The 27,384-nt window shown below is 43.3% G+C and overlaps 1 protein-coding gene across 1 annotated transcript in view; it reads left to right on the forward strand.

Moving 5' to 3' along the window:
• The first annotated feature begins 2,916 nt into the window (after positions 1 to 2,916).
• Positions 2,917 to 27,384, forward strand: part of LOC118001802 (sorting nexin-9) — a 61,280-nt gene continuing 36,812 nt past the window's right edge. Inside the window, exons 1-7 of the mRNA XM_034991945.1 lie at positions 2,917 to 2,981; positions 3,108 to 3,264; positions 4,902 to 4,925; positions 5,700 to 5,786; positions 8,991 to 9,065; positions 10,308 to 10,433; positions 25,484 to 25,649. Of these exons, the coding sequence (XP_034847836.1) occupies positions 2,917 to 2,981; positions 3,108 to 3,264; positions 4,902 to 4,925; positions 5,700 to 5,786; positions 8,991 to 9,065; positions 10,308 to 10,433; positions 25,484 to 25,649 (700 nt within the window). The remainder of the gene's footprint in view (positions 2,982 to 3,107; positions 3,265 to 4,901; positions 4,926 to 5,699; positions 5,787 to 8,990; positions 9,066 to 10,307; positions 10,434 to 25,483; positions 25,650 to 27,384) is intronic.

Below are 27,384 nucleotides of genomic sequence, written 5' to 3' on the forward strand. Positions count from 1 at the left end.
CAAGGAACTAGTTCCACAAACATTTTCTCCTGCTAATCTGAGTTTAGAAAGTAAGAAGAGGACTCTCACCGTCTTCTCCATTGACTCTGCAGGTAGAGATTCCGGGAGGCTGACATGGTAAGAAATCTCACCTTCTGTGGCTGCTGGTCAGATGTCCCAGGGTCTCCCAGCTGCACTTGAGTCCGGGGTGAGCAGGGGCTGGCAAGTTAAAGTATCCTGCCCAACCACGCCAACTGTCCAGGAGCATGAATTCCTGTCCCTTTCTAGGGACATTCCTGTCCTTCTAGCTGGACTAAGAATCAAATTGACATGAGACAGATTAACAGGAGAAAATGAAATTTAATAGCATACATACAGGGAATCCACACAGGCAAAATGAGGTATATGTAGCTGAGGTACAGGGGTGCAAGACCTGGCTACGGGGGTCCCAGACAGACTGGTTTTGGCCATTCGCCACTGACAAAATCCACAGGCAGAGAAAGGAGCCGTGGTAAAAACAAGAAAGGAATTGATTTCATTGAGACCACCCACCAGGAAAACAGCACCCTAGCATCTCAAAGACTGTCTCCAGAGTGCTGAAAGTACTTCCAGGTCTGTATAAGGAAAATGTGGGGCAAAGGTGGGTGGGTACGTGCAAGTGGGTACGTCAGATGTTGGGGTCAGGCATGTGGGGTCTTGCTGGCTCAAGGCAGACCTTATTGCTTAAGGGGGTAGTTTTGGTTCTCATCATGCTTTGTCCATGGGGACTTTTTTTTTTTTTTTTGCCTGAGTTAAAAGATAAGCTGGACAGAAGAACTTAATCAGAAAGTTTGAGGTCAGAATGCAGGTGGTTGAAGTCCTCCTTCAAATAGGAGGTTCTGAACTAAGATGGGGGCAGGGGTCTGGGGCTTCAGAGGAAAGGAGTGCATTTCCCAGGGCAGTGAGAAGAGCAGGTATCTGCTAATTAGATGGTTGCCCTGCCCTGCAGCTGGGTCATCAGATACAGTTTATCTCAGCAAATAACCCTTATTCTGGGGAAGACCCTCAACGTGGATTCTTCTATGTGGTTAAGGGAAGGGCAGATGTTTCTCTTGAGCTGCAGGGTCTCATTGCCTTCAGCTGAGAATAATCTTCCTACTAACGTGGTCCATCTTGGGGGTGGCCTGCCCTTGGCCCCAACACCTTCTTTGGAAATTTTAAGAGCAACATACCCAAAATGTGATAATCGATCCATGTCCTCTGGGAAAGAGTTTCTTAATGTGTGTGGCCATCTGGGACCTCAACCCGGCCCTAAATTCACAGTTTTAGTAACGACACAGGGGAAGCTGAGGAAAGCATGCGTAGCAGGCTTTCTGAGGACTCTAGGGCAGGAAAGGATAAACAGTAGTTGGGTAGAGTTGGATGATGGCTTCAGAATTCAGAAAACTTAGTAGGTTGGGGCAATGGCTAAATCTAACAAGATGAAATTTTACAGGGATAATATAAGATTCTCTGTTGGATGCAAAGTAACAGCTGAACAAGCGCAGGCCAGGATTGAACTGAAATCACAGATTGTTATAAACCGAAAAGCATTTAAGTCTTAATCATTTAGAATAAGGACAAATACATCTGCATATATTAAAGGTATAATAATGCTCTTAGAGTCTATTAAAGGAAGTTCTTTTTCTTATGATCTTGATGGTTATGTAAAAATGAGATAGAGGAAAGCATTAACAGTATACGATTTCACAAGAAGTCAAATGAGCGTGCTGAAGTAAAACACGCTTGGCATTTGAGGGCCGCCTGGTGGCTCAGTCGGTTAAGCGTCTGCCTTCGGCTCAGGTCATGATCCCGGGGTCCTGGGATCGAGCCCGCATCGGGCTCCCTGCTCAGCCGGGGGTCTGCTCCTCCCTCTCCCTCTGACCCTCCCCCGCCAAAGCTTGCGCGCATGTGCTCTCTCTCAAATGAATAAATAAAAAATCTTAAAAAAACAAAAAGCAAGCTTGGCATGAACTAGTTATATAGAAATATCACTTACATGTAAAATTTCAGTTCTCAGGGGTCACATTAATAAAGGATCTGTCCATCTCTTAAAATTTTTTAGTTTTAGTTTTTGAGTGTCTCTGTTTTTAAAGTGAGAGAGCTACATTACTGAAGATTTACTGCTTTTCCCTAGATTTAATTATGATTTATATAAAACCAGAGAAGCAGGTGCTTAAGGATGGGGACTTGTCCTCTGCATTTTGACCCCCACATGAACTTTCTGCAGCCGGTTTTGTTTTTTTGTCATTTTGAACTTTTTAATTCTCTTGTTCATTTTAGGTTCTAGTGTTTTGTTTTGCAAAATAGGAAACGCAGTAATGTTACTACATCCAGTGTTTCTCTTTTATTTAAAATGTCGTCTTAATAAATTCTTTGGTTTGGGGTTATTGGTTTGTATCAACTTGGGCTCTCTTGGTTGTGTGACAGAATCTGAACTCCCATTAGCTTAGGCACGAAAGGAGACCCGATGGCTCTTGTGTCTGAGAGCAGGAGAGCAGCCTCAGGCTTGTCCCTCGAGTGATCCCCTCAGGACGTTCTTTCTCTTTGTCATTCCACTTTGTACCTCAGCTAGTTAGCCACTGGCAGCATTTTCAGAGAAAAAGACCCTTGCTCCCCAGCATCTGTATCGATTTCTAGGAAAGAGTTCTGATTATCCCTGTTTGGGTTATGTGCTTACCAATGGCTTGGAGTCAAGCAGGAAGTTTCCAGAAGGAAGGGATGTGGAGCAGACAACAGATGTTTGCGACGTGGTCAAGAAGATTGAATACTTTGATACCCCTCTGTTCTCTCTCAAAAGGAAATGCGTGTTAAGGATGATGGGTTCCGCACATACCCGCGGCGTGGCGCCACAGGTCTAGTCCAGTGCCTGGACCATCGAGAGCTTTGGATCTGTAATGTTTATTTTACTGTCGCTAGATGATGGAACTTATGTTCAAGATTGCGGTCTACTATCCCTTCACCTTCTTCTATAAGACTTTTTGGTATTGCTGTTGAAGAGATTGTTGTTGACGGTATGTTTTCAACATGCAGTATCCCATCCCCTGCTGTCCAGGAACTGTGTAGAGACTTAGCTCCTGAAAATACTTGAGTCATTTCTTAAACTGTAGCCAACGCTGGAGAAAGCAGCATCAAAAAATGGACCTTTTCTCAAAGGCCGTACAAAGCATAGGGGGACTGATGGGCATTTGGGGCGGAGGCCAGCATCTCTGTATGCTGTCAGTGGTGGAGCGAGGGAGAAGCCAGATCCAGATACCAGAAAAGCAGGTAAAGAGAGACAGCGCCCCGAGGGTTTCCGTTCTAGGGGCTCCCGGGCTACCTAAGCTTGGTAAGAGTGGTTGCTAAATTTGTTTTCTGTTGACACGTTATGCTCATTTGGGGATGTGCTTTTTAACATTTTTTTGTTCTCTAAAATTGCTCTCAATTCTAATTTCTAAGAAGCGTCTCTAGGATTTTTTTTTCAGGCGGCTTAAATCCGTGTTTCCATAAACCTACAATGTTTATATATATTTTTCCATGGCTAAAGTTCAGTAATATTTAAATGTGGGAGTTTCGAGTTTTCGTTTTTGACTTGTTCCATCAAGTTGTACATTTGGTACACAAGAGGCTTTGGTATGCTGTAGTGGGGATTAGATTTAGCTGCATTAGAAAAAACTTGTTAACCGGGATCCCTAAGGAACAATAACCAAGTAGCAGGTGGTTCATCCGGCTCCTGGGTGCACACCAGGCCCTTCCCAGGAAGCTCGCAGTCCTGGGGGCCACGCCTGGCCCAGGGACCCTCTTCACCCTCCTCACGCATTCATCTGTATCTGCCCTCGATGCGTGAGGAATTGAGGTTGGGGTGACGTGGTTTTTAAAAAATACCCCACCACGTGACCAGCAGAATTCTGTCAACTCTTGCAGCAGTATGAGAAAGAGTCATCAGGCGTCCCGTGTCCTGACCCCAGGAAAACTGTCGTGCTCACAGAGTTCTGCTCCGGCCTGCTCCGGCCACCCCCTTCCCAGCCTCTCAGGACGGAAGGCCAGGAGCTGATGCCGTTCTGTGACTGACAGACCGGACCGTTTGTTTCTTTCTAACATTTTGTTATGAAAAAACCTCAAACATGTAGAAAACTTGAAATCATTTTCCATTGAACACTATCAGCCCATCTAAATTCTGTAAACAACATTTTACTCTACCGGCTTTGTTGTATATTCATCCCTCAGTCTTATCATCTTTTTTTTTTTTTTTAACGTATATCAAAATAAATTAGTATTTGGAGGGTGGTTGTTTTTTGTTTTTTTGTTTTAACCTTTTACCAGTAGCTGTGAATCCTTAATCCTTGTTCTGAGATTTCAGGCATCATTAAGCAAGTGTGGGGAGACTGCACTAGCAAGCAGGAGGGCCTAGCGCAGTTCCAACCATATGGTGGGTGTTCAGTAAATATTTGTTAAATGAGTGCAGTTCCATTAGTCCTGTTTGACTAGCTCTGTACATATACTTGAACTTGCCACTTAGGACAGTTACTTTCCAAATAAATCGTCGGTTTCCTAGGTACATGAAGATGGACCTTCTTTTATGAGATAGTCCATGAAAGACAATTGTTTAGAATATGAAACGGATTAAAAATATCTATTAAGTACTATAAAATATATCTATATGATACCTACTTTTTACCACAGGGATCATCTTGGAATGTGCACATAGTGGTGTTCCCGGGAATCCACGTTTCTGGGTTGACGCACACCTCAAGGAGCCTCTTGAGGAAGAGGCTGAAGGAGCAGCCCCACCTCCCATCAACCAGAACAGCTTCCCTTTAGTCTGTTTTCCATGGAATTAAGATTTTATTGCAGGAAAAGTTGGAAAATCACAGCTATTAGGTCAGCTAACCAGTATACACCACCCCGTGGAGGCTCTGGTATAGTGGGTAGTATTCCAGGAGAAGAATGTAAGTATATCTTGCTCCCTGGATCTTAAATTCCGAGTTTAGTTGGCTAGGGGTACTGCATCATTAAAATTCATCCCAGTGGCTCTAGATAAAGAATAGTGAGCATTTTCACTGCCAGGGAATAATCTAAACGTATGTATGAATCTTACATGAGTGTACACATGTGTGCATCTGTGTGTTCCTTTAGTCCCTGAGAGTGAGTGTGCCCAGAATGAACGATGTCTCTATTTTCACTTCTTACCTCTGTAAAGAAAGGGTGTTGGGGCACTTAGGTGGCGCAGTTGGTTGGGTGTCCGACTCTTGGTTTGGGCTCAGGTCATGATCTCCGGGTCTTGAGATCCAGCCCTGTGTCGGGCTCTGCACTCAGTTCAGATCTGCTTGTGATTTTCTCTCCCTCTGCCCCCGCCAAATAAATAAATCTTTTAAAAAAAGAAAGAAAGAAAGGGCATGCTTTTCTCTCCCCAACCCGCCGATGAAATAGGTGTGTTTTGAGGACATTTTGGGATCTGATCTCTGAATGCAGTATGGGCAGCTACCAGAAACCTTCCCTGTTTCCAAAACAGAGTAGGGGCCCTCACCGTTGGTGTCCTCTTTCCTCACAGTAGGGCTGATGAATCATTTTGGTAATATGTCTTCCTTTATTTCAAAACAACCATAGCCACGGTCATGAGTGTTCATGCCAGCATGTTTACAAATTGTATGATAAAGATTGTTTGATTTTTTACTGTGAAGTTTACATTTGTAACTTCCTCTGTTTGTCTCTATTCCCAATAGGCTCGGGTTATGTATGATTTTGCTGCTGAGCCTGGCAATAATGAACTGACGGTTAATGAAGGAGAAATCATCACAATTACAAATCCGGTAAGAGGTTTTAAAATCTGATGGTCTCTTAAGGACAATAATTATTTTTAAGATTTTATTTTGTTTAATAAGTTGATAATTCAAACCCACACAAATTTTTACCCTGTTGTTTATGAAGTATTGATGGTGAAGTAAGACTCTATATTTTATAAACAGTGAATAAAAGTTAAGTCCCCCAAAGATAGTTGGATGGGGTTCCATCAGACAGAAATGGAAGGAGATGTCCCAGACAGATCCCAGCCAGATCACAGGTGTAGAGATTAGAAAACATTCAGTGTTTCTTGGAAGTCACAGCTGAGGCTGATTGACAGCCTGTGAGCCAAGTGTTTGGCTGAATACTACACATGTATTCTTGACATGTTTTCTCCATGAACTCTGTGAGCTAGGGACTTTTAATCTGTGTTTTACAAATGAGGGTAATGAGACGTAGAGGGTAAGCAAACTTGCCCAAGATCACTTTGTTTATAAGTGGCAGAGTAAGGGTGCAAAACCACATCTGCTTGGCCTCTGAGCCTCTGCTTTTTCTCTCTGCGGGAACACAACACATAAACAAGGGTCCCAGGGGTCCGGGGCACATATGTGCCAGTAGCAGACAGGCTAAGAAAACTGGCTCTTCAAGCCAAATCAGACAGGATCTGTGGGCCAGGATGTAGACTTTGGACTTCATTTGTAAGTAGTGGATTCATTTAAGGGTTTTCTTCTTGATGTTGTTGTTAGGCAGGTGATGTCGTGAGACTTGCATTTCCAGGAAATTAATCTAGCACAGGTGTATTGAGTGAACTGGCGTGGCGGGAGCCTGGGGATGCGACTTCAGGTCGTAGCAACAAGAATTGAAGAAAGCTGAACACAGGAGGCCTTGCAGAGTCAGACCCAGAGGACTTGGTGCCAGATTAGATACTGTTGGAGAGAAAAGAGGCAGGGATCCCCAAGAGTTTTGGCCTTTGACCTGAGAGAATGGTGGATTTATTAAGTACGTGAGTCAGAGAGAAAAGCTTCTTTGGGAAGATTAAATGAGTTTATTGTTAGATATGTGGCGCTTGAAGAATAGTAAATAATTAACCCTTCCCTACAGCTTTGCCTCAGTTTAAAAATGGAAATGGCCGAGCTGGAGGTGAGAGCTGGGGATAGGCCAGCTCTCCAGGACACCTTTGAGAGTAGCATGTGAAGAAGGTGGCCGGGACAGCTGGAGACGTCTTGGGAAGGGAAGGAGGAGATGCAGGTGTTCCTCCAGGTGGGGGGGACAGGGGCCTGGGACAGCTCAGAGACCGGGGAAGGAGAACAGGAATGACCAAGAGAGGATGGTGGCTTCTTAATACTGATAGTATTTTCAAAACCTGTCTTAATATGTTTTAGATACAAAAAATAATTACTGGGTAGGAAAAGTATATATAGTTTTAGATACTATACTAAGTGTATATAAGTAAATAGTTTATTTTTAATCATTAGAGAGATTAAAGATTCTTTATCTGATTTTTTTAAATGAAGAAATAGTCTTCATTTCCTGGTAAAATAGTATTTACTCAAAAATGGACAAAGTAGTCGCTTAATGTGATTTTTATTTTTATTATTTTATTTAAAAAAACAGTTAAGCACCTGACTCTTAGTAATAAGAGTAATAAATCTGTAAATAAATAGTAATAAATAAATCTGTTTTTAATAAATAAAAATAAGCCATTTATTTATTTAAATAAATTTAATAAGCCATTTATTTAAATAAAATAAAATAGTAATAAATAATAGTAAATAAATAAATAATAAAAATAAAAGAATGGGGAATGACCAAGAGAGGGGAGAGGCAGAGGGAGAGAACAGCCCTGACTTGGGGCTCGATCCCAGGACTTAGAGATCACAACCTGAGCCGAAGGCAGACGCCCAACCATCTGAGCCACCCAGGTGCCCCTTCAAATGATTTTTTAAAAATGTATTATGAGGGCACCTGGGTGGCTCAGTCGGTTAAGCACCCGACTCTTAGTTTAGACTGAGGTCTGATCATAGGGTCATGGGATCAAGCCCCATGTCGGGCTCCAAGCTGAGTCTGCTTAAGATTCTCTCTTCCTCTCCCTCTGCCCCTCCTCCCGCATGCGTGCTCGCTCTCTAAATAAATAAATAATAAATAAAATCTTCAAAAAAAATGTGTTATCTAAATTCAGATAGGTATTAACTAATTGAGACATGATTTATGAACTTAAGACAACTCTTAAGGTGAAAAAGTAGGACTTTGTTGAGATAATAGATTGAAAAGTGGGAATTCTAGTATATTTTATAATTTAGTTTAGCATTGTTTATCCAGAAGAATGAAGGAACCATGGATCAGTTAGCTTTTCCTAGATAATAGGCAATCCCAAAGTTTAGTGGCTTAAACAAACAACCATTTATTGTCTTGCTCAGGAACCTCCAGGTTGGCTGGATGGTTCCACTGACCTGAGCTCTCTCACACGTCTGCAGGCACCTGGTGGGCAGCTGGGGGCTCAGTGCTTTAACACGTGGTCCTTCAGGTGTCTGGCAATTCCCCTGCTGAGGGTTGGCTGGCTTGGGGTGGGGAGTCCAGGAGACTGAGCCTTTTCTCTGTCATCTAGCAACCAAAGTTATTCACACAGCTCTTTTGGAAAAAGTGTGCAAAGCCTCTTGAGGCTAGACTCTGAACTCACTCTATGTTATTTCCACCTCACCTCATTCTGTTGGCCACAGAGGTCACAAAGGACAACACAGATTCCAGAAATGAGGGTGTCATTCTGCTTCTTGACAGTCGGGGCTGCATTTTTGTCATCTGCCCCCACCCAGTGAATAGAGAGGAATTACACATGGATGACACTCTAGCCTATTGAATGGGCTACTTTTCAGTCTTTGATCACTTGTTTGATTTTTCTTGTTTTTAGATGATATCATTTTCCAGAGTAAAGAGAAGCCTTAAGAATTTATAACTTTGAGGGCGCCTGGGTGGCTTAGTAGTCCGTTAAGCATCCGGCTCTTGGTTTTGGCTCAGGTCATGATCTCAGTGTTGTGTGCTTACCCTCGCTCGCTTGCACTCCCTCTCTCTCATATAAACCTTTTAAAAAAATTTATAACTTTGAACAGTGTTAGCTCTGTGGGAATAAAGAGCTTAACATTAATTATTTTTTCATGTATAACAAAGCAAAATTTCTGTAGGAAATTCCAAATATAATGTCATATTTTTTCTTTTCTCTCTTTTTTAAACTTTATTAGGATGTTGGTGGAGGATGGCTGGAAGGAAGAAACAGCAAAGGAGAACGGGGGCTTGTTCCCACAGACTATGTTGAAGTAAGAACTTATTGTCCTATAGTAATTAAACCTGGTCTTTGTCAGACATCTTTTTATGAATTATGGAAAGTAGCAACTTTATTTTTAATAAAAAAATTTCCATTGTAAAAGTAATACCTCCTAATTATATAAAACATGAAAAATACATTGAAGTAGAACTAAGAAAAAATGTTACCTATAGACCCAAGCTCCAAAGAGTGACTCCAGATATTTAAATTAAGTTCCTTCTTGGGAGAGCAACTTCTAATTATTCTGGATGAATGTCCCTATTTTTCCTTTGTTTATATTGTGTAATCGCTGTTGCCTGTAGTACTGTTTATATTACGAGTTCATTCACAAAGTTTAAAAAGATTTTTTTTTAAGTAGCTCTCTTTGTTCTGTGCTGGTTTAGGACCTATCCCTCAGCCCGCACTCCCATTCCCATAAACAGAGGGTCTTGGATGAGCTCCTGGGAGCTACTAACCTGGTTTAAGCTCTGTGCCCATAGATGGCAAGGGTAGTGTTCCAGCCCCTGGAAGGAGCCTCCCACCTAGGACACACTCAGCTGACAAACCCCCCTCTGAGCCAACCTCCTGGCGCCCCCTGCTGGTTGTCTGTAGGTTACTCAAACTTGAGTTCTGGATACTTGGGTCAGCTTGCCTCTCCCCCCTCCAGTGACCAACTGAAACCAAGGTTGCCTGGTGCCCTGTGAGTAAAACGGAAGTGAGATCAAGAACAAGGGCCCTCTGGTTCCCTCAAGCAGAGAGGAATGGTGCCCCGGGGGGATGTTTACCTGGGTGCTGTCTCTCTCCCTGTTGTTCTTGATGGAGAGTTGGGGTGGGGAATTTTGAACCCTCTGGAGAATCCGATGAATCTGTGGCTCTTCTTCTCAGAAATCTGTGCATGTGCATGCACCCCAGGCTCGCCTGTGCAGTTCCAGAGGGCTCACAGGCCCCTGGACTCAGCCCACCTGTCTTAATGTTTGTGTCATGCTTTACCTCTGTGCACTGTGCAGGCAGGATCCTAAAAATGGACAAGAAGGAGAACAATCTGAGGATTTAAGTTGGTGCTGGCATTGATTGCATTTTCTAGAACTCTGCATACTTCTAGAAAGGAATAGTTAATATAGATGTTCAAAGGCTACCCTACCTTTTAAGAATATAAACCTCTTTTCCATAATAGATGACAATTTTTGCTTGCCTTTAGAGACTCTGTGAACTACCCCTAATCTATGAAAAAACTGTGGTTCTTTCTAATATTCAGATTTTGCCCAACGATGGAAAAGACCCATTTTCTTGTGGAAATTCAGTGGCTGACCAGGCCTTCCTCGATTCCCTCTCAGCAAGTACAGCTCAGGCCAATTCGTCAGCTGCCAACAGTAACAACCAGGTGAGTCTTCCGTCATCTGGCTGGACTGAGAGAGCAACGCATCTCTGACGGCTCACGATGTGTTGTAGCGGATGCTGTTCCCTGAAAGCACAAAGTAGCTGTTAGATGTCTGTGTGGCATTTCTGTTGGGCATTAACAAAAACTTGCCTGTTAGACCGGCTGAAGACTGTTTTTAAAGTTGATTATAAGAGAGAATGCAGGGTGTCCATTGAGCGTTGCTTCTAGAAGTCTGGCATGATACAAACACAGACCCTTTAAGGTGCAAATATTCTCCCAAGTGGGGGAGGAAAGGCAGGGTCCCACACTGAGGCGATGAGTGTCAGAGCTCCAGCTGGAACAGGAAATGATTTCTCTGACCTTGGCGTGTTTCTTACACTCATCTTGCAGATGCAGTGCAGGTGAAAAGTGGCCACAAATCCAGCGCTCAGCACTCACTACTGCTGTTGTATTGCCTCTAGGAAACTTAAAGCCGTGGGATGAGTTGAGAAAAATACACGGAAATTCGACATTAATTTTAATGAAAGTTTGACCAGTTTAGGTGACTCTGCCTAGTTCAGTTACCGTTAAATGATTACCTTGGGTGAGCGGCAACAAGAAAAGTCAGAAGATGGAGATCAAAATGTCACCGCTTCCTGCATCCTTAGAAACAAATGGGCTTTAGGGCGTGTTATTTCTTGATATTCTTTAACTACATAGAAGGTTTTCAATTATGTGAAGCGTCATAGTCCTATCACTTAGTAATTATTTGCTTACAGAATGTTTATATCTTAACCTTCCAAGATAATTTATCCAAGTGCTGTTACCATATGTTAACTGCAGATTCTGTACGTTTTGATTTATTTATTTTTTAAAGATTTTATTTATTTGAGAGAGAGAGAGTGAACAGGGGAGGAGCGGAAGGAGAGGGAGAAGCAGACTCCCCGCTGAGCAGGGAGTCCCGACTCGGGGGCCCAATCCCAGTATCCCCAAATCATGAACTGAGCTGAAGTCAGACGCCTAACCAGCTGAGCCACCCAGGTACCCCGATTTTATACATTTTTAAATAGCTTTTGGTGGACATCCTGAATTACAAATTAGTCTGGCCCAATTTTAAAATTCAGAGGCAAAGAGGTCACCGTAGTTGAGCATTTTCCTGCATTTTGTTACTCTAGAATACCTGAGAACATTGGTCAGTTAAAGATTACTCAGGATAAAACATGAAGAAACAGTAGTCAAGCCTCACTTGAAGTTTACCAGGGATTCTCAGCATGAGTGCTGTGGATACTGGGGCCTGAGCTCTGCGTTGTGCAGTGTAGCAACACCCCTGGCCTCTGCTCTCTGCGTGCCAGTAACATCTAGTTGCCCTCAGGTGTGACCATCAAAATTATCTGCAGATGGTGCCAGATGTCCCCTGGGGGCAAAGCCAACTCAGCTGAGTTTACCGAGTTAAACAAAAACATCCATGAAATGGGTTTGCATCGAGTAAAAGACAACATTTTAGTAAAAGGGAATGATGCTGAGATGATTTAGAATAAGCAAAGGAAACAAAAGATGAAAAAATATTCATCCTATTTTAATTCAGGGACCTACTTCAGCCGCTGTCTCAGGATGGACTAAAGCACTCTGACCGCAAATTCACCATCAGGCTCAAGTCTTACTCTGTTACGAAGTAGCTTCCTCGGTATCTAAATGTAGCAGTAGGAACTGAGTAGCATAAGTCGAAATAAAACCAACTTTTTGAAGGTGGATTTTACTAATCCATTCTAACATTAAATCTAACCAGATCCTTTGAAAGCAAAGAAAAAGTGAACTGAAACTAGAAGTAACAAAATATAGAAAGCATGACCATAATTAATTAACTGAGCATTTGGATTTAATTTAAATAAAAAAAATTTTTTTTTTTTTTTGAGAGAGGGAGTAGGTAGGGAGGGACCAAGGGGGAGGGAGAGAGAGAATCCTGAGCAGGCTCCACGCCGAGCCTGGAGCCCGACGCGGGGCTCTGTCCCACAGCCCTGAGATCATGACATGAGCCAAAATCAAGAGTCAGACGCTCAACCAACTGAGCCACCCAGGCGCCCCCTTCTCAAGTAAAAACATCTATGCTTTCAGTTATCTGGAATAGAAGAAGAATTTAAATAGACCAAAATGGTGGTGCGTTTATAAATACCATGAAAAATGTCATGAATAGGAAACCAGGCAGCCATTTTTAATTGGTAGCTTTTAAAACTTTTGCTGTCAGGTTTACTCATTCTTTCATTCTCTTGAATGTCAATAGGAAAAAACTATTTTTGTTCCAGGGTTATGCCCGTTGGGATTTTCACATTACTCTGGCAGTGTGTGCTCTCCCAGGGGACAGTTTTATTTGGAGGAGCCAGCCCTGCCCTCTCCCCGGTCAGGCAATGCAGGGCGCACCTCCCCTTTCCACCCTGCACACTGCTCCAGATCAGTCTGTGTTTGCTCTCCTCAGCGCCAGTTATTTTAAATCTGGCTTTCTTCCCACACAGGCAAGGTGCAAATAGCCAATAAACATAGGAAAATACTCATTTTTAGAGTCTGCTCTTAAAGGGTCAGAGAATTAAAATGTTTTAATACCGAGTGTGAGGAAAGGCATGTTCAGACAGGCATGTTCTGATGCAAAGCTGGAGGAAGGATAAATTGATGAAGCATCTGGAAGGCAGTTTGATAACATGCATTACTATTTAAAATGCATGCCCTCTCTGATGCAGCAGTTTACTTGCAGAGCTGCCCTTGGAACACAGCCATGTGGGCAGAAGCTTCGCCACACATGGTTCCAGCAGCAGGAGGCTGGGACACATGCGTCGGGCAGGAGGGGCCTGGCCAGGCGGGACCCCAGGGCAGCCCCGCAGGGGGAAGCATGCTTCCCGTGGGAGCAGGAATGTAGATTTAGACACACTGACGTGGATGTGTGATTGTTTTCAAAGGCATATCAGTACGGTAATGGTACCTTTCCCAGGCTCAAATACACACACACCGCAGATGCAAATTGTGTAGAATATTTATCAAAGGATAACCCAGAAATGAATCGAATTCTCATTGTTTTCTTACTCAAATACAGATTTTTAAGTTGCATGAGGACCGCTATTGCAGTACCTTTAGAAAAGAAGAATCATTTTTTAGTGGTTCACCTCAGTTTCACTATCAGTTCTCTGTCTGGGATTTTACAGCTTCAAGGGCGATTCATTTGGGTGGCAGTGCCACCAGCCTCATGCAGAGACCTGTGGACAGTTGCCCTCATCTTGATTTGCACCCAGTTATCAGGGTTTAAATTATACCATTGCCCTGAGTCTGAAAAACTGTTCACAGTAGATCTTTACAAACCTCCTATATGGCTGCCTCTGTGGACTGCACATTACTTAAAGGTTCTATGAACGTAGATGTTTCATCTGAAGGTTTTAGAGATTTCTTTTTCTATCTTCGTTAAATACTGGCAAGAACCACCTACCTGGGATAAACTGCTTCTCTGTTTCTCGCGCCGCATCCCAGTTCCCTGGGAGTCTCTGGTTTCCTCCTTCCCGCTTCCTCACCCCCTGCCACCTGCTCTGGCTGCCCCACCCCCGGGGGCGGTTCGGGGGCGTGGGCCGCACCTGAGCCTGGCGGTCAGACCCGGTGTGACAGACCGGCTCCACTGTATGAGCTTCCGGAGTTGGAGGACAAGAGCCCTTAGAGGAAGTTACACACGGAGACATTTCCTAAATACTCTTCCTTCTCGTCTCCCTCTCCCCTTCTCCGAGGGATGTTCTCGATGCCTTACCCTGGTTCATTCCAGCCTCTCTCCCTCTCCTCCAGCCACAGACATGTCTCTCCAATCTTGAGTTTTCTCTTCGGTTTACTCCATTTCCAGCTTCTTGTTGACCGTCTCTATCTGCCTCTCCGTTCTGTCCCTCAAGATGCATAATGAGCAGATCACTCAGCATTTCCCCACAAAACTGGTTTCTCTTTCTCACTTTCCCGTATCTTTCTCGGGAATGTTCTTACTGCCCTCTTTTCATTCCTCTGTGAGACCCTCGCCTGATGGGCATGGCCTGCGCCCTCAGATGTGAAAGGGCAGGAAAACCCTTGCTTCTCATCCCAGGACTCTCGCTTCTGTGCCTCCACTTCCTCATCTGGAAACTCCCATAGAATGGCAGGAACGCGCAAATGGAGAGACGGGCTCAAGTGTTCAGAGAGTGCTTGGTACTCAGCAGGGACTTCGTGATTGTTCGTTTTAGTAGCTCGGATACCACTGCCTCTAAAATAAGATGGTAAGTATGTCAGTTCTTTGCTCGAGCAACTCTCGGGGCTCCCCCATTGCCTCCTGAAGCGCGAGACCAACTCTACATGTCAAGAGAGCCGTGTGTGGAGCAGGGGGTCACCGTCCTGTCAGTAATCATGCAGACCTGGGACAGCGCACAGTAGGGAAAGTGTGTGAGAAACTCAGCTGCACTTGAGGTGCGACTAGATACTTTTCCGGCCTCAGTTGTATTTCTCTGATTCCCTAGCATGGCCCCGTCCTTACTTTATTCTTCCTTGTGTATTAGGCTCCGGGCCAGACGGGCTCTTCTCCAGATACGCCCCGTGCCAGTCCCCCTTCTCTTTGTCTCTTTTGCGCTCTCCTCCAAGAATGATAGAATAACTCCTCCTGTCTTTCAAGTCTGCCCAGCCCCCAAGGTTCAGCTCAAATACCGCACCCTTTATGAAGCCTTGTTTGGTCTTTCCTTCTCTCGATTCCCTTAGTGCTATTTGTGACTCTTATCACAAATTTATTTGTAAACTTGCAAGCTTGGTGAGAAGCAGAGATTTTGTCTTATTTTTTTTCTATTCCCATAACCTATAAGAGGCCTCGCACCATACTAGAATGTTCTGCACATGTTGGAATGATTTTTTTGTTGTTGTTCTTCCATAAATACAGCAAAAGGTATTTTACAGTGGAAAATGTTACGAGGTTTACTGATTTCAACCTGAATTCTGTCAAGGGAGGTTGTGTTGTTCTCAACATTGGCTGTAGGACTAGGAGCCATCATAACACCTCATTCTACCATCTGCTGATTCAGAAATAGTTCATTCCCTTATAGGAAATCCACTGGGATTGTTAATTACTTTTTAACCATTTAGATATTAAACAAATGCTCAAAGTTAAGTGGGTATTTAGGGAAATAATATCTTTTTATTCAGAGCTTTTCAGTGTAATGGTATTATGAAGGATTTTTAATTGGTTAAGGGATAAAGAAGGCAATAGTAATTTTATGTTGGAACTACATTTGACTTTATCATTTCTCAAAAAAAAGTCCATTTTTAGGCCATCCTAAGGCCATTTTGTAATTCATTTAAAAATAAATCAGAAGAATGCTTCACACAGGTATTAGGTTTGCTTATTATTTCATTATCTCAAGTAAGATCTGTAATGCCATAGACTTCTCACCGTTGTTTATTGAGATTTCCTCTTTACAAAACCCTATTGGAAAGGTTCTCTCCGTCTCCCCACCCCCATATGAATCCCTTTTAATGGACTGCAGGGCTTTGTAAAGAAGGTTGTAGACATCTGTTTAAAGGATTTGCTGACATTTTCTCCAGAACTGCATCAGGCTAGCAATACTAACTTTCCATGCTTTTTTGATCACAGATCCTTGCTTTGTATAAGACAGCTTTATGCATCTAGGGAACCTTTCCAAAAGTACATGCCATGAAGTTCATTGTTGAGGGTGGTTTGTCATTGTTGTTTGTTTTCGTCTAACAGGAAACAAATGACAAAAGGGAAGGATTTGTTTTGTTTTTTACCTGAACACTGCTTTGATGAAGGGCCAGTGAGCATTGTTATAACACAGCCCATCATCAGAAGTGTCTGTAAGCCCATCTCTCGTGGACTTTTATTAGATCCATCTGGAAACTACTTGTAGCATCATCCTGTTTGGGACATGCAGTGACCTATTTTAAGACTTTGCGCTAACAAAATAAGTCAACTCTCTAAACTAATACAAATATTTCCTGCTTCTTAAGATAAGTTAATAAAATAAGTTTTCATTTTCTGTACTTAAAAAAATACATAACTGGAGTTGACATCTGTGTGCTTAGAATGTGAATTAACAAAGGGTTTGTTAAACCAGTTAAACTTTTTGGGTCATTTCCAATCAGTACAAACAGCTTTAATTGGTTCTTGTGATCTAGCCTCATTTTTTTAAAGAATGTAGAAGTTTTATATTCTGACCAGTGGTTTTGTGATGTTAGTAGAGGTTCATCTGAATTAAATTAATTACAAATAGATAATGTCCTTTGAGCAAAAGATCTATAAGGAACAAAACAGGAAATTTTACAAATTCTTCTACATTCTGAGTAGAAATGGCTGGGCTCTCTACATAAGAAAACTTTATACCCTCTGTAGGCTCTTCTGAGAAAAAGAGTTAAGTCTTTGTCAGAAACTGTTGAAATGTGCTTGGGCATCACAGTATTCGCTTTCTTTTTTTTTTTTTTTTAAGATTTTATTTATTTATTTGAGAGAGAGAATGAGAGAGAGAGAGAGAGCATGAGAGGGGGGAGGGTCAGAGGGAGAAGCAGACTCCCCGCTGAGCAGGGAGCCCAAGGTGCGACTCGATCCCGGGACTCCAGGATCATGACCCGAGCCGAAGGCAGTCGCCCAACCAACTGAGCCACCCAGGCACCCACAGTATTCGCTTTCTGCCCCTACTTCCTAACACAGCTGGCATGTGGTCATCATATGTCTGATGGAGAGATGTCACATAAAGACTTTGGTGCCTCAGCCCTACAGATGAGTTGTCAAAACAAAAGAAAAAGAAAAACATAAATAGCCTCAGACTTCACAGAGCAAGCAGTTTTCTTTTCATTCCTGTTGCAAATACCTGGACAAAGTCTTGCCCTGGAAGGAAGGAATTTTGTAACTAGAAACTTCCATCTGTGCTTCCAAGCAGGGGACCATTCATGAGGGTGTAGTGGAATGAGAGGCCATGGCAGGTAAGCCAACTGACAACAGACAGAACGTGTGAGCGTGGGATGGAGGCACAGCAAGAACTCCGCTGTGTGGTGACAAGGGGAACCTTCGATTGCTTCCACGGCCTCTCCCCCAAGGTAACAGTGTAAAGGGTAGTGAGCCCGTGATTCGGGACTCCTCTTACCTGGCAGACTTACCAGGCCGAGTGGTCCGCATTGACCTGTATTGATTGGAGCGTCTCCTCTAAGGAACCAGGTGGGCAGCCAGGGCCATGACCACCCATCCGTTTTCTTTTGAGCCGTCGTATGTCCTTTGTACTCACATTTGCTGGTTTGGTAGAAAGCCAGATAGAAAGCAATCTTAATGAAATATATGTTACCTTTTTCATTAATTCTCAGACCTCAGTAACCCTCAACGTCCAGCCTAGTGTAGGAGGACGCACAGAGAAACAGTGGCATCATTACCGTTCTCTGCATCTTGTCCCGGTAGCTCCTGTGCGGCTATTCTTGTGATGTGTGCAGTGAACGTTGTCCTTCTCAGACCATGTCTTGTGTGCTTACCGGGAGGCCAGTGAATGAGTCAGATCTCACCACTGTTATCCACAGTAGGAGTGTGCTTCTTACTGGTCCGGGTTCCCTGAAGATGTCCTACAAGAAGCAAAATACAGCAAAATATAACAAAACCAGAACCTATCATTTTTGTGGACTAGTGGTTTTATTTTCTTTAAAAACAGTTTTTAAGAGGAACCCTTTAGTATTATTGAAGCAGTACATATACACTGTAGAACATTGGGAAATTCAGGCTAGCCGACAGAAAAGCATCACATCCCCACCATGCACTACTGTTTACACCTTGGCATAGTCCTTATTTTCCCTGATGAACGTGGTTATCCACATGTTTACCCATATGAGACACGTACAGTACATACTCTTTGTAACCTTTTAAAAGTTGACAATCATTTTCAGTACATTTTCATCTTGTGTAATATCCAGACCAACTTTAATTTTCCCAGCAGACCCAGAATGTCTTTTACAGCTTGTTTAAGAACTGGCGTTCAGTGTAGGGCCCAGGCGTTAGGTCTGGTTTTGTCCACTGTGTCCTTCACATGTTTCCTTTCTTTCCAGCACAGCCCCTACTTTTTTATTCTTAGTTGGTTTTCCTGTACAATTCCCGTCTTTTGGATTTGTCAGATGGTTCCTTTGGTATTGTCCAAGTTGTTCCTCTATCCTCTGTACTTCTTATAAATTGGAAGCTGTACCTAAGGTCTCAAAGGATTCAAAGTGAACATTCTGGGCAAGAATATACCATAGGGATATTGCATATTCATGCTACAGCACATCAGAATCAGTCCACTGTTACTGATCAGAATGACCTTGGGTCAGGTTAATGGCAGTCTTCTGTTTCCACCGTCTGGTTATGTTTTCTCCTTGTGACCAGAAGGTAATCTGGTGTTAATTCAGTGCTATTAACCACTCACCTAATAGTTTGCCACCAGTTGATATCTTTGCCTGAATCAATAAAGCGATTTCTTCCACATTTACTGAGGTGGCTTTCTTCTGTAAAATAGCACTTTTCCTTTATCAGTTGGAGCTGGTTAGCTACCTTGGAAAACAGTTTCTACTGGAATTCGGTGTAGATGTCCAGTTCTTCCCCTTTCACTGCCAGATTGCCAGGTAAGAAGTTGCTTTAATAGCTTCTCAAGTAGTGACAAATGAGTTTTCCTATTTTTTTGGTATTGTTGTGGACCCAAGGGTTTACACTGATCCCGTGTGTTCCCACTGGTATGGGTTTTTCTTTTTTATGCTTAAAATTATCACCCACTGGAAGCCCATCAAAATGTTTCCTCTGTCTCATCAATATCTGGAAGCTTTCTTGCTCTTAAATATTCTTGCTAATTCTGTTGTCTGTGTCATTACTGGGTCAGCTTTGATTGATTGGTTTTTCCTTGTTATGGCTCATATTTTTTGCTACTTTTCATGCCTGGTGATTTTTTATTGGAAGCCAGACCTTGTGATTTTTACCTTGTTATATGTTGGGTATTTTTGTTTTCCCATAAATATTTTGGGGTCTTGTTCTGGCATGAAGTTAGGTTACTTAGAAACAGTGTAACCCTTTCACATTATTTTTAAGCTTTTTCAAGTGGGACCAGAGCAATGTTTCGTCTCGGGGTATTTTTGCTTCTCTGCTGAGGCAAAACCCTTTTTGGCAGTGTACCTGATGCCCTGTGCTCAGGAGGTTTTTTCTTCTGGCTGGTGGGGGTACTTAATCCTTTCATGTGGTACACTCACTAGTACTAGCCCAAGACCTGGGGTACCCCTGTGCGGCTCTGTAGAGGGCTGTCTGTGCAGCTCTCTGCCCTGGGCTCCCCCTTCTATCTCCTCAATTCACAGGAACCACTGGTCTTTTTGTGGGTTCCTCATCCTGATCCGTGGCCTGGAAAGTCTCTCTAGGCAGGATCAGGTCCTTTATTGCCTGGTGTCCAATGATTGGGAAACGGTTTCATGTATTTTGTCGGTTCTTTTTTTAAAATAGTTTTAGTTTTAAGTGGAAAACTGGATCATGTTGATAGCCTACTTTGTATATTAATTGATTTCCAAAGTCAAGTTTATCTACATCTAGAAAATGGCGATAATACCACCAACTTAACAAGAGACTTGTACCTGAAAAGTGCATCCTCGTGACACCATGTGAGCGTTCTAGTAATGACTTCCCTACTGGAGAGCTGTGGAGCCGGGACTCAAAGCCTGGGAACGGGGCTCCACAGCTCCCCTCCTGACACCAGTTCCAGTTTGGCCTTGAGTAGCTTCATGGGAGTGTATCCGTTACCTGTTGTCGCGAGGACGCTGCGTACCGAGCCAGGGAGAGCCTCCAGAGCACGCACCAGAGGCCTTTGCTTGTGCGGGCACGGCCTGACTGGCTCCTGCCCTCACCTGGGCCCGCTGGGTGTCACTGTGACACCGTGCCTCCTCCTCGTCAGCCAGGTGGCTTTGCTCGTCTTACGTGCCCGGTGGCTTTGAAAACACTGGTTCAACATCTTAACATTCTGAAAAGCTTGGCTTTGTGTTTCCTCTGGAGTTTCTTTCCTTGGCTGTGTGACTTGCATGATATTTGTTCCATTCCCTCTGTGCTGCTTAGGATTATTTTTGGCGCTTCAGTGACACCGTGATGTGACTGACAGCAGCGGTCTCCAGAATGCGCACTGACCATAACCCACTCCTCCGCAGTCGGGGCTTTGCTTTTGCATGTAAAATGTTTGTGAACGGACAGCATGCTAGAATTTTCTGGTGCACTTAGCCCTGCCACGAATTTGCTGTCTCTAGTTAAAAGCTTTGGTATGCTCTTTTTTTCTTCACTTACTGAGCACCCTTTTTGTTTTAAGGTGGATATTTTGGCTCAGATTGGTTGTATTGAAAGTCTCAGCCAGTCACCACCTTCTTCATCTTCTCCTTCTCCTTCTCCTACCATAAATAAGGTAAAGCTCAAACTTGAATGCAAGAGGAAATTAACATTTAAAGCCCCTCAAAGTAGCCCTTTTCCACAAGTGAGGTGATTGTTTCAGGTGAAGTATCTTCCAGAAGGCCTTCTTGGGGTGTGGAGACACGGGGTGGAATTGGTAGGAATTGGCAGGGCAGCTGGGATTTGCACCTGGGGGAGTATGTCACCGAGACTTGTTTGGGGATCTGTTCCATGGGCAGTGAGAGCTAATGAAGGGTTCTCAGTCACGTGGTTGACAGAGTCAGGAGCTGTTTGGTACCATAAAGGGCAGGCAAGGAAGAAGTTGAAGACCTTACAGAAGGAGAGAGGAAGCAAAGCCAGAAGAAAGGGAGAGAAGAGGCTGCTCTGGGTTTGAAGCCTTGGCTCGGGAGCAGAATGGGTTGTTTGGCCAAATGCCTGCGGTTGGGGGCACAAGGGTTATTGGGATTGAGGGCAAAGGGGTCAGAGGCCATAGGGTGATTAAACCAGGTCATCCTAGGAGGTTGTTACAGGAGGGGTTGGGCTTTGAAGGATCTGGCATCTAGCACCCAGAAAATGTTTGTGCCAAGCGCCCCAAGAAGGGATATTGGGGGTTGAAAACAGAGAGGTCAGAGGCCAATGCATGGCAAGGTGGGTTCAGAGAAAAAAGGAGACAGACTGTGTGAGCTGGCTCCTAGTTGTTGGTATTAGAGGAGGGGCCCTGGAAGTCAGTAAAGGCCATCTGAGAGCGAGAGAGAGTGGTCAGTGATCGAAGCTGGAGAGGTGTCCAGTGGGCCAAGCTGTGAAAGATTTATCAGCAAGAGTCACCTTGAAACAGGATAGAGGGAATGTCCCAGGAAAAACAACAGAGAAGGAAGCAAATAATTACTAGATTTGCCTACAAGGATTTCATAACCTTAGGAGGAGCTGAGATCATATAGGTAACCAAATATATAGCAATTACTATAAGCAATTTATAAACAAAGTAGTTTTATTTATTTTTAGCCTAATTAATTTTTTTTGTAAAGTCCATTCATATATTTTTAAATTTAAGTATGCTTAGCATGAAGTGTTATTTTAGTTTCAGGTACAATGATTCAGTAATTCTGTATATTTCTTACTGTTCATCTTGATAAGTATACTCTGAATCCCCTTCATGTAGCTCACCAGTCCCCCCACCTCCCCTCTGGCAACCACCAGTTTGTTCTTTGTATTTAAGAGTCTTTTTTTGTTTGTCTCTTTTTCCCCTTTGTTCATTGTTTGTTTGTTTGTTTTTCTTAAATTCTGTATATGTGTGAAATCGTATGGTATTTATCTTTCTCTGACTTATTTCACTTAGTATTATGCTGAGGTCCATCCATGTTGTTCAGATGGCAAAATCATTCTTTTTTATGGCTGAGTAATAGTCCCTTCTGTGTGTGTGTGTGTGTGTGTGTGTGTGTGTGTGTGTGTGGTCTTTATCCATTCATCTATGGATGGCCACGTGGGCTATTGTAAATAATGCCGCAGTAAACATAGGGGTGCATGTATCTTTTCAAATTAGTGTTTTCGTTTAAATGCAGTAGTTTTCAAAAGAACTTTTTTTTTTTTTAAGGATACTTGCTCTGAATAGTTCACATCTGATTGTTTCCTCGATGTCGATGAAAATCTTCCTTTGCTAACATTATAGTCTTAATGTCACAGCAGTGTTGACCTTCAGTCTTCCTATCCTACTTTATAACCCTCTGTTCCTTTTCAGTTTCCTTCATGTAACTTGCACCAGCTTTTCTGAATCTGAGGCAGACTGCCTCGTTTCGAATTCTAAGCCTGAAATTCCCGGCCAGAATTTCAGCCTGGCTGCCTGACCAGAACCCATGCCCTTGACTGAGCTGCCCTCAGCCTATTATTTCACGGGGCCGGGGGGCTCAGTCAGGACTTGATGGAAACACTAGACAAATGAATGTCTGTACTAACTGTCCTCTTATATCCAAAATTTCTGTACTTCTTGAAGTTCTCATTCTGAAAATAAAAACCTCATAGAGTTTGGAGGGCACAGAGTATATATTGCTGAGTATAACTCCCCTCCTCAAAGAAAACCAGGGAGGAAGGGCTTCTCTTAAGTCAAGTGTGCTTGTCAGGCCCTCAGCATGACTGCCTTCATTTCCAGTATCCGCTAGAATGCCTTGCAGGTATCACCGTGTAAGCTTATATTCGAGAAGTTCACAGGCATCTGGATGAAATGTCCTTCTGCTGTTAATATTTGACTTAAATGAAATGGGATTCCAGCTCAAGAACATACCAGTTTTACTTCTAATTCAAACAGAAGAAATCATCCCACAGAAAGCAATGATCCTTCAAAATCACTAGTAACTTCATTCTTTTTCTTGAAGGTGTAAGAGATGTTTGAATGGAATCATACTTCACATGTAAAAAATACACTCTGGTTCTGGTGTGTGACAGGCAGTTATCCCCACATCTGTCAAAAAAGGCCAACCTTGGTAGTATTCTAGAGCATTAAGTATTTTAGACAGTTTGGGTAACTTTCTTGCAAATTCCCCCTTTCTTTGTTCCTTTTTTTTTTTTTTTTTAACACAAGTATTTTTTTTTTTTTATGTGAGAAAGAAGACTCAAAGGGGAAAATTTGCTATTCCATGTTCTTAGATAAACAGATTCAATATCGAAATTGTTTTTTTTTTTTAAAGACACTGTTTGGTTTCCCTGAATTTATCTGTAAGTTTAAGGTGATACAAGTAAAAATCAACACATTTTTCAAAATTTGACATTCTGATGCAAAAGTTTAGATTTACTTTTTTTTTTTAATTTTTAAATTTTTTAAAAAGATTTTATTTGACAGAGCATACGCAGGGGGAGAGGCAGGGAGAGGGAGAAGCAGGATCCCGCCCAGCAGAGAGCCCAACATGGGACTCGATCCCAGGACCCTCATGACCTGAGCCAAAGGCAGACATTTAACCAGCTGAGCCACCCAGGCGCCCCTAGATTGTTTTACTTTTAAAATATTAAGCTGATGCTAAAGTTGATGTGTAAAAATAAACCAATAAAAGATTTATGCTAAAGTATTAATACTGTTCTATCTAGTGGGCTAACAAGTCACTTGGTACTTATACAAATGGATTCCTAGGAAAAAGAGTCCAGAAATAGGCCCAAGTCCAGCATACGAGTAAGGTGACATTTCAATTCGGTAGGGGAAAGATGGATTTTTCAGTAAATGGTATTAGGCCAACAGACTGACTATAAGAAAAATTAAGTCAGATTCCCTAATTATTTCCCCCACCAAAGTAAATTCCAGGCAAATCAAAGATTTAAAATTTTAAAATCAAGGAAATAAAACCCCCCAAAACTGTGGTTGCCTCAAGTGGACGGGGCAGGGTGAGAAGTGGGCTGCAGGTTCTCTCACTGTAATAGTCCTTGAAACCGGATGCCATGTATTGTTTTCTCCAAAGTTTTATTTACGCTATTAATAATTGAACTGTAAAATTACTTAAAGGAATAATGGGAAAAAATATTTTAAAAATTAATTTTGGAGCATGGCAGAACCCATTGGCAAGTCGGTGGGAGCGTAGGAATGGAACTGTCAAATGGAACTGTACAATCTCTTTGGAAAGCAGTTTGACAGAATCTGTCAGCTGAGAAAGCCCATTCTCCTTAGCCCACCAGTTTCTCTTCTGGGGATTGCACATGGTTGTATTGGACACGTGGGGAAGGATGTACAAGGAGGTGCACTGCAGCATTATTTTTGGTAGCAAAACACTGACAGCACGATACGTGAGCATCGGCATATACTGGTGAAGCTGTGGGAGTTAAATATGGTGGAACAAGCCACGGGGAAGAGCCACGTCACCCGTATGTGCTGATGGACCACAGAGAACGCGTCAAGCCGCGAAGTGAAAAAAACAAACACAAGTGCAGAGCACAAAGGTTTAGAAACAAAAGGGACCTCTGGGCGTGGGATGTTCGATGAAGTATATGGAAGGAATTCATTGGTGGTAGTTGTCTGAAGAGAATGACTGGCAACCTGGTAGCATATCCTTTTATTCTGTTTGTGTTTTTTTGTGTTTTTTTTTTTACTGGGAAGGTATGACTTTTCCGTATAAAAATTAAAACCTCGACAAAAATATAGTGGATTTGCTTTAAAACAGTTAAAGCAAATAAAACAGATCCTTGTCAGCATGGATAATCCCAAAAACATGATTTAAGTGAAAACAAGACAGCTTGCAGAGAGACACATCCCATGTAATGTTGTGTCGGTCAGTTTTAAGAACCTAAAGCTGTTACTTAGGACCGTGTATGTATGCAGTGGAGGTATGGAAACATCCTCAGGAATGGATACAGTTCAGGGAAGTACTTGCTGGGGGGTGTGGAGAAGAAAGAGCAAGTACGACAGCGACAGCCACGTGTCATAGTCCCTTTGTTACTGGTTGTCAAGTTCCAAGGAAGCAGGGCAAAAGATTAACATAAAAAGAAAATGTATGAGGTTGATGCTGCTCTTTGTGCTTTCCTTATCTATTTATTTAAATGCAAAATTATTATTTAAATTTAAAATTGTTTTAAACTTATGTCCGTTTTTTGCAGCACCCCTAGTATATTCTGTTAAGTGATTCCTACTGAATTGAGTAGTGCTTTTGAGAAGTCACAAATGGTCTTTCTCCCTTTTTTTTTTTTTTTTTACCTCTGACAGCAGGTCAGCAGTGGCAATGACCCCTGGTCAGCCTGGAGTGCTTCCAAATCTGGAAACTGGGACAGCACGGATGGCTGGGGGGCCAAGCCAGAGGGGACCACGGCCCAGAGAAACACCTCCAATAACTGGGACACTGCCTTTGGTCACCCCCAGGCCTACCAAGGACCAGGTGAGGAGGGGGCTCTGCCAGTGCCCGGGCCCACCCTGAAAGTGACTGGGGAGGGCATTCGAGTTAAAAATAGAATTTAATCAGGGGCGCCTGGGTGGCTCCGTTGGTTAAGTGTCTGCCTTCGGCTCAGGTCGTGATCCTGGGGTCCTGGGATCGAGCCCCACATCGGGCTCCCTGCTCAGCAGTGCCTGCTTCTCCCTCTCGCTCTGTCTCTCCCCTCCGCTTGTTCTCTCTCAAATAATAAAGAAATAAAGTCTTTAAAAAAAAAAAAAAGGTATTTTAAAAATAGAATTTAATCAAAGGAGCACTGTGAGGTGCTCTTGTCACTAGCAGCAAACCTAGATTTCTGGACCCAAATGTGGGTAGTCGTTAATTATAATCTCTAGTCCCAGCTCCGCGATCCATATCGGAGTTGCTTGCAGGGGCCAGGCTCACAAGGCAGGAGAGCAGAGCGGCCCCGTGGCTGGGAAGAGGACACAGTCCTCCTGTCGCCAACGGATTGATAGCATTGCAGGAGACCCAGCTCACAGTCCTGGTCCTCCATGGTGCCGGGGACTGGCCAGCTCCATTTTTATATCCTCTTCCCACTCTAAAATCTTAGCAGCTGACACACATTTGTTTTAAAACCTTGGGCCCAAAAAGTGTGTATACAGATCAAGTATGATTTATCACCTGCTGGTTTATGACGTCTGACCTAATGGTTTTTCCTCTTCCTTAACTACCTGTTTTAATGGAAGTACAGAGGCAAAAGAGGAATTTGTAGACTGGGAAACAATTCAGGAATTAAGAAAAAGGGTATTTATGTCTGTTCTGAGATTAAATAAAAAGACAGAGATCCGCCCCTCATTTTTTTATGACCCGTGGATGAGCACATCCCGTGGAGAATCGAATGTGCTAGTGGCCGGGGACTTGTGCGCAGGAGACATGAAGGGCACAGGCTCCCGCTCGTAGCAGGAGTCACGGGCCAGTGGAAGGGCTGCGACCCCACAGCTGACCCCAGTTCTGTACCAGCTCGGCCCAGATCCTTCCAGTACCTTCTGTTCTTTTTCGTTTTCATTTTGGCCTTTGTCTCTCGGCTTCTCTTGGTGGCACCCTAGGGCCAAGATCCCAGGGCATTTTTCTGTCTAATGGTAAAAGGACACGTGAGGCCATCAGGGTGGGAGACAGAGGCCCAGACGGCGGGAGGAGGACGTGGGGGTGGGGGGAAGCCGGCAGCAGCGTCTGTACCCGACAGAGACCACTGTTCAAATGGGAGGCTGCGGGCGCTGTAACGCCCCCTTGTCTCATTTCTTCTCTTCCCCTCCTTCCTCCCCTCCCCTTGTCCTTCCCTCACCTGTATTATCCTTGGTGTTAAAGAATTCCTTTTCAAAGATCTATTATCTGCCTTCCATCCTTCCTGCCCAATATTCGTGACTGAAAGGGTATTTGATCTGCTTATTTCCAAGTGTATAAAGTGAGAGTTACCTGTGTGCCGGCTTGGCTTGTGTACCCTCCACGGAGCTGCTCCTAGTCTGCACTTCCCTGAAGTTCCTCACACTGACAGCCTCATTATTTCTAACTTGTCTTTTGCACTAAAAGGCAGAATCCAGGGTTGGAGCCCTTGCACGGACTAGAGCACCCTCACTCCGCATCTGCCTTACATTCCTGTGCTACAGCTTCTCTCGTTTTTTTTTTAATTGGCTAACGCAGTCAGTAGTCACTATCAGAAAATGAGGTTGTTCCATTTTTATTTTGT

Source organism: Mirounga leonina, unplaced genomic scaffold, assembly GCF_011800145.1.
Source record: "Mirounga leonina isolate KUSES-001 unplaced genomic scaffold, KU_Mleo_1.0 Mir_54, whole genome shotgun sequence".
NCBI lineage: Eukaryota > Metazoa > Chordata > Mammalia > Carnivora > Phocidae > Mirounga > Mirounga leonina.